A 7,712-nucleotide genomic window follows, 5' to 3' on the forward strand; every position below is an offset into this window, starting at 1 on the left:
AGAAATGCTACCTGGTTTTCTTACTTAAATCCCACTTTTGATACATAGAAATGAGAGAAATAGATTTTCTTCCTTAAACTTCCAGTGTCAGGTTATCTCCCAATTTTGCAACACATAATGTATATAAATATAAAATAGAGTCTGAGTTATATATCAGAAAGTGACTGGCGTCTCAAAAATAACTATACGAATAAGAATATTTTCTAAATTTATTCAAAATAAAAAAGGTATGGGGAAAAAATGAAATCGGTGAAAACATTAAAAAGATATAATATTTATCATTGTCTACGTGATTTCCTGCTCCCTCCTTGTCCCGAGTAACGCTGGGTAATCCTTTGTGAGTAATTAATAATGATGAATGACGCACATCTCAACATACTCAATCACATATTATAATAAACAAAAACAGCAATAGACAATAATTTACTTTAGGCCCGAGTTCGCAGATTTAAAAACAAACAAACTGCCCTTTCCTCCTTTTAGATATTTTCGGCTTAAGTTAGGTTACAATTTACCACCACATCTATCATGTCTGTACTATTTCTAAAGAACTTTTCATATTATAATCTTTAAACCTCAACCTTTAAACCTTTTTGTTTAGCAATTTAAAACTTTTCTTGTTTGGGGGAGAGAAAATGTCAAGTTAGTCATTTTTGTGTTTCCAAAATTTAGTTTATCCTTGTAATTTCACTTTAAAAACATGACACATTTAAATTACAGAACCCATTCATTTTGAAAGGTACAGCTGTTGAGGTTTAAATATTACAATATGCAAATTTCTTAAAAATAAATCACGTATTTCCTGTACACAACTAATAGATATAATCCTACCTTAAAGACAGTTAGTTAGAACAGGCCTATATTCAGACAGGAATTTTATATGTTCTAAAAAGCCGGAGCAGCTTTTTGCAATTGGCAATCCATATTATACTAGAAACTAATAATAGAAGCTATTATCATTATTTTTTCATTCTTGAGGAGAAAATATATCATAATTCATAATCATATAGAAATAAGTAACCTACCTGTAACTACTCACTGCGTATTTATTTTAGAAGTATTAACAACGTGTAAAGTTGTATCATGATGAAGTTTGATATAAAGTATTGACTATAGATGTTAAATCCTGGGTTGCTGATAATAGTGGTAAAAATGTATGGAGTTACGAAGATGATTCGAGAATTTTTGTGGGAGGTTTCTGTAATTATAGAACTCTATTGCTGAAAACATTCAAGGTAGAACGACACAGTAAAACTCAAATTCCTAAAAGGAATTTGGTATTGTATACATACATTTCACATAATTAATTCCAATCCTGAACGTTCCCATTAGATTACTGATATAAGCAAGATCCTTATCTTCTGCAATATTCAACTCCCTATCATGAATCATCCAAATTTGGTTGAGTAGAAATTTAAACTGGAAAAGTAATTCCCTCTCACTTCTCTATCACCTAGTCAACGGAGTCTCAACGTAAAAACGTGTTATACAAGATAAAGAAAGAGGGAAGGGTATATTCATACATTGGACGGAACTACAGACACTCAACAGCAATCCATTACAGTAGTATTGGTCGGTCCTTTAGGAGCTTATTTTTTGGGTCGTCATCATTTAATGAATTTAGAAGATTTTACGAAAGCCGACAATAAAAAAATTACATGCATTCATTTAAAGAGTATCAACAACGTTCCGATTTTCAGAGGCGAAAGACTGAAGTTTTTCAATACCCATGAAGTATAATATTGAATAAAAACAGCTTAAAACCTTTAACAGCACTTTCCAATGTCACTTATCTATCTCATGATTGTAACAAAATAGTGAGAGTTATAATATTAATAGTATTAAAATGAATACATACAAAATTGGCTCCTGAAACCATCAATCTTGATAGCAATTTTTTAAAATACAAAAACCCTCCTATCATAAACTGTGTTTTAAAAGAGTTTTCAGTGTGATGTCGGACATAAATGTACCGAAAAGGTCCCGTTTGATGTAGAAACAAATCCAGGATATTAGGATAATGAAATGGAACTTTGAATTATTAAGCTTTGGAGATTTACTATGAAGATAGTAAAATTATCTATAAATCATATAAGTATTGTTATCTACTTAATTATTCTCTAATTACATTTTTAGGTACTTAAATTTGGCTATTGGAACCGTTGTCTATTTGTCAATGATGGATGAAAGTTTGGTCATTATAGACGTTGCAGTCGTGATACGTATCTGATATTTAAGAAAAAAGTAATAATTGATAATTATTTATTAATGTTAAAACATTCAAAATTTATGGGCTCAATCAGCTATCTACATAGTAAATATCTATGTTGCATTTAATTATCATAATTCTTTGCGTGAGCCTATGTCAAACGAGAATTTTTTGGTACATTTATGTCTGACATGCCACTGAAAACCTTTTGGAACAAAAGTTAATAATAAAATTATTTTTATGTAAATAAAATTTTAAGAAAAAAAATTCAAATTTTTAATTTCTTGAAAAAATAATTCAATAATTCCAAATTGTTTTCAAAAAATTCAAATTTTGAATTTATTAGAAAAAAATTTCAATAACTCTTAGTTTTTTTCCCAAAAATTAATTTTCTGGACAATTTTTTTTTTATAAATTTAAAAAATAAAATATTTTGAAAATGAATTCAAAAATAAATTTTTTAAAAGTTAATTTTTCATAAAGAAGAATTTGAAAAAATAAATTTGTTAAAAGATATTTTTTCATAAAAGAAAAATTTGAAAAAGTTAATTTTTGTTAAAAAAATTTGTGAAATTTATTAAAATTTTTATAGTTTATTTTTTTCGAAAAAAATATCAAATAATTCATTTTCTAGTAAAAAAAATTTATATTTTTTTTAAAAGTAATTTTAAAATAAATAAAAATCAGAATTGAAAAGTAAATATAATTTTCTGATATTGATACCAAAAAAACAAATACGTAATTTATGGTTTCAGGTGTCCATTCTCTCAATTTGATATATCCCTTTTCTTTCTCTATTCCCTCCTGACATGTAGTTTTGAAAGGTTCAAGATTAATATTTTCAAGCCTAGATTTTCAATAATAGTTAACTTGGGAGTAGCGGCAATCTTTCTTTCAATGTTATAATTGTTAACTGGATTGGATTCAAATTTTGTAGAATAAACAAAAGTGGGGCATTTTTCAAAACATATCATCTTCATTTTAGATTGCATCATTATTTTTATCCATAACATGATTTTTTTTTATTGGCCCTATGGCATTCTTTATTTCATTAATTATGATATAAATAACATCACAGTTGATTTTTACATTACCGGGCCGTGCAGAATTATTTACCGATTTTTGTTCAGAACATATCGCGGACCATAATGACATATGAATGACTTGAGAAACAATTTATTCATAAATTTTTAGAATAATAAAATAGTTTGTGATCAAATTTAATCAATGTAGCCACCATTTGACTCAATGACACTGGTCAGGCGACGTCTGAAGCTGCCACAGACTTGCTGGATGTAATCGGCGTCCATGGAGGCCCAGGCCTTGTTGACAGCAGCCTTTAAGGCATTTATGTTCTTGTGTCATTTTTTGCAGGCCTTGGTCTCCACTTGCGCCTAGATACAGAAGTCTAGTGGGTTCAGATCTGGGCTCTGAGGGGGCCAGTAGTCCTTGAGCCAAAAGTTCATGTTGTCCTTGAGCCACTCCTGAGCTTTCTTGGAAGCGTGGGCGGGTACTCCATCTTGTTGAAAACCCAATGAGAGTTGCCGACTATGGATTTGATCCACGGAAGGACCTTGGACGCCAGAATCTTCACATAATCCTCCCCTGTTAGTCTGAGCTAGTGGGGAACCATACCGGCTTCATGGCCTTCCTGTTGGATCTCCAAACATCTCCAAAGCTCACAACACGGTCATTTTGCCTGTTGAAAATAGGATCGACCGTAAAAGTTTTCTCATCTGAAAAAATGATGATGTGTCATAACAATCATTGATATTATTCAAGATTTTCTTGGCACGCCCAACTCTGACTTCTCGCTGACGTTCAATTAGCAGAGGGCGTTCAGTACGCCTCAGGGACTTTCCTCCAGCCCCTTTCAATGCCCTTGAAACAGTTGATCTCGACGTTCCCATCTTTCTGGCCGTATCGGCAATGGACCTGTTGGGAGTCCTCTTGAACACTGCCTTTACTTGCCTTGTTGAGACAGTGGGCTTCCTGCCAGCCCCAGGGGAATGCTTGAGATCCCCCACAGCCTCCAAGCACTTGGAAACGTTGTAAATTGTCTTCAACGAGGCCCCAACCTGTTCCTTAATGTTGTTATGAGACACTCCCGCTCGGAGGAGGGCTGCAATTTCGATCCTCTTTGTTTCCTGATTGGACATGGTCTCACGTGTGTAAGTTGCTACGCTCTCACAGGAAGGATTTTTGTTTATTTTAACAGTAAAAATACGAAACAATCAGACTGGTTGCCATAAAACCTCTTAAAAAGTATATTTACATCATAGGTAAATAATTTTGCACGGTCCGGTATACCTCTAAAATTATATTAAAAAGACCAACATAACGAACATATAAAAAAACATAATAAACAAATTATAAGGAAAATCAAAAGCAACATTTTACATAAGAATTTAAAACAGTTATTTAATTGATTTAAGAACGTTGATCACCAATTTAATCGTAGGAATTGAGGCCTCAAAGATCTGTATCTTTTGTGGTCCGTTTAGCATAAATAATCTCTAGGGTTTTTGTTATTATGCTGTTTATGTTTATTTATTCATTTTCTTCCTTGCCTTTAAAATGTGATAAAGTGTCTTCCCCACTAGTCCTTCCCTTAAAATTCTCTAAAAGAGTCTGGGAGACCCGTTTGTAGAGGTCCTTTAATGTTACACAGTCCCAGAAGAGGTGGTCAGTTGTTCCGTTATTTGTGTTGCAAAATGAGCACGAACGTCTTTGGTCTTTAAAAAATTTGGCTCCAACTTCTAAAGTTCCTGATAAAATGTGGTATTTAAACTACTTCGCCGGTGCTCCTGATTATTTTTTTGTACGCATTGATGATGTCTTTTGGGTCTTTCTTTATGTTTCTCCTCTCCAAATAACTTTGAAACGGTTTCATTGTTGGTTTCTTTCCACATTTTTTCATATCTGCAGTTTATAGCAGACAGGCCCTCATTCGAAATGGAAGCAAAGGCATCTGAACTAATTTTTAGATTCTGAATCTGGCTTTGAAGGCTTGCCCTACCATTCTCTCCAACAAGTTAGCTGAGGATATAACATAATCTGTAACAGTGCTGTATGTCAGGAAGATTTTTCCGTCCGCTTTATAAGGGTGAACGGTTGATTTTCAGTGGTGAATGTGGGATATTTAAAAATGGCAAATGCTACAGCATAGATTAAATCTTGCAAGAATATCGTCCAATGGACTGTCTGACCATTATTTTCTTCAGGCAAATATTGGGAAAAATAAAATGAAAAACACTAGACGGAAAGTCAATGCCAACCTATTCATAAAGGAAGGAGTATAATGGAGTATAAAATGCACGGTGCAAGAATGAGAGAAAATTTTTGAACTATACAATTAAGTCAAACAATTTAAACCTCCTTAAATATTTTTAAAATAATAACGGATGAAGATAATGAACGAGATTATAATATACCATGAAACGGTTACATCGACAGAAAATAAATTATGTTCGCAAGTCTTGATGTTCTTAACTCGCATGTATACATGGTTATGTGTTTGAAAAAAATGAAGAAAAAAATACATGTGTTCTTTATCATGATTAGAAGAAGAAGTTTTTCCTCTCTTTCCTTGACGCAAAGGTGTCAATCAAACTGTCTATGTCTTCATGGAGCACCTTGTCCACCATCACCTTGTCCATGTTCAAGAGGGTGAGGGAGGAGAGCCTCTCCTGGTCCATGGTGGTCCTCATGTGGTTCTTGAGCCTTCTGAGACAGGAGAATGACCGCTCCGCCTCACAACTGCTGATGGGCATTGATGCCAGGATAACGATCACCTTGTATAGCATCAGGCGGAATACTCCCGAGCTTATTAACTCCGCAGCAATTTGTGACGAAACCATGTCTTCTGTGTCAATATCTGCCTAGAGAAACATAAATTTTAAACATATAATGCAAAATGAAACATTCTAATATTAGCCTTGAATTGCTGGAAGATTGCATGGTCTGACTGGAGCTGCTCGAGTTCAAGTCTGTAGTGCTTGGCGACACGCTCAATGACACAGTTCTCCACTTCACTGTCATTGACGATTGCAATGAAATCCATTGTGAGGTTTGTATCGTCGGTGGCAAATCTGCTCTCAAGCTCTGATACAATCTTATTGATTGCAACATCGAAATGTGTTTCACGGAAGTAGGATTCAGTTGTTCCTTTCCACTTTATTCTCCTTGGAATCTTCCCCTCCTTGAATTCCAAATCAATTGAGTACTCCTGGTCAAATACTGATTTCATCTCAGACGACTTGAACTCAGCAAGTTTCCAGATTGATTCAAAGATTTTCTCATTCTTAAGATCTTCAAGAGTCCTAATCACTAGGTTGACGTGTTTCCGGGCCTTTGTTAGGTCAACCTTTCTGCCTTGAAGTTCATCTGATAAGCTAGATGTGTGTCTGAGGAGTGTCTTCAATAGTTCAATGCCGAAAACAAATTCGTGACTAAAGATGCTGTTGAGCAGAGAAGTTGCTGTTGAACTCGACAATGGATCTTTATCTTTTCTCATTATCATGAGGGTCTTCATGATTCTGACCATCCCTAGAGATACAGCGTGTACAGCATCGTAGCGGAGAATCCAGTGGGTAGCAGACAGGTTCTTCACGGTCATCACCTTGGTATGCTCCTCATCTTTACTTGTTATCTTCACCGACTTGTAGATTCCTGACCTCTTTGGTGACCCTTCAATGAAGTTTTATAAAATTTGTACTGTCCCCATTGTATTTCTCAACAGGGTTATATCTGAGAGAAGATCCTTGGCTTCGAGATTGAGAACATGGGCGTAGCAGTGGATGTAGACACACAGTGGGGCTGCTTCCTTCCACCTGGCGGCAAGACCCTTCTTGATGCCGGATATTTTGGAGGCACCATCCGCGGCCAGGGAGACAGTGAGGGCGGGGTTAAGGCCGAGATCCTTGACAGCCTCGTGAAGCTTCTCAAACAAATATTTGCCGTCAGTCTGGGTAACTTTTACAAACTTGAGGAAGCTCTCTTTCTTGATGCCTTCACTCGTCAGATATCCCAGTGACAGACTGAACTGCTCCGTGTTTGACATATCTGATGTCTCATCAACAATCACAGAGAACCAGTAGTCATCATCGCCGGCACAATTCTTGACATCTTCAATTATATTTTCCGTCACTTTGGATGCTATAATCTCTATCAGCTCATTTTGGATGTCAGGTGAAGTCCATTTGGCAAAACCTGCCCCAGCTCAGCCAATTTTTTGACTTCGGGCTCCAGTTTATCTTTGAGAATATGATTGTCGTGTGAACAGGTTGTAAAGTACTTCACATTTGCAACCAGTAACGTTAAACGTAATATCTAACTCAAATATCCACTCAATGTGAAGTACTTTAAATCCATACGAAAAATGTTGTGTGCGTCTTTGTTTTTTTATTTTTGGCTGTAAAGTACTCTTGAAATAATTGCAGTAATTTATTAATTACCAGAAATGTATCACGGGAAGCGGAAAACGCGTTTTATATTCAAAGGT

At 34.9% G+C, this 7,712-nt stretch overlaps 1 protein-coding gene and 1 long non-coding RNA gene across 2 annotated transcripts; both read right to left on the bottom strand.

The window, feature by feature from the left end:
- Positions 1 to 796: 796 nt before the first annotated feature.
- Positions 797 to 2,061, bottom strand: LOC121118988 (uncharacterized). Its single transcript, XR_011780439.1, has 4 exons — positions 1,859 to 2,061; positions 1,293 to 1,793; positions 1,026 to 1,198; positions 797 to 937 (listed from the first exon to the last, which is right to left on the bottom strand). It is a non-coding gene; the product is annotated as an uncharacterized lncRNA (long non-coding RNA).
- A 105-nt stretch (positions 2,062 to 2,166) lies between these two features.
- On the bottom strand, positions 2,167 to 7,351 carry LOC139905272 (uncharacterized). Its single transcript, XM_071888093.1, has 3 exons — positions 6,147 to 7,351; positions 6,004 to 6,090; positions 2,167 to 2,226 (listed from the first exon to the last, which is right to left on the bottom strand). Exons 1-3 carry the CDS (start codon positions 6,825 to 6,827, stop codon positions 2,167 to 2,169), a joined length of 828 nt encoding a protein of 275 aa, XP_071744194.1. The 5' UTR covers positions 6,828 to 7,351.
- Between the last annotated feature and the right edge of the window lie 361 nt (positions 7,352 to 7,712).

The sequence above is a fragment of the Lepeophtheirus salmonis genome, chromosome 5 (genome assembly GCF_016086655.4).
Source record: "Lepeophtheirus salmonis chromosome 5, UVic_Lsal_1.4, whole genome shotgun sequence".
Lineage (NCBI taxonomy): Eukaryota > Metazoa > Arthropoda > Copepoda > Siphonostomatoida > Caligidae > Lepeophtheirus > Lepeophtheirus salmonis.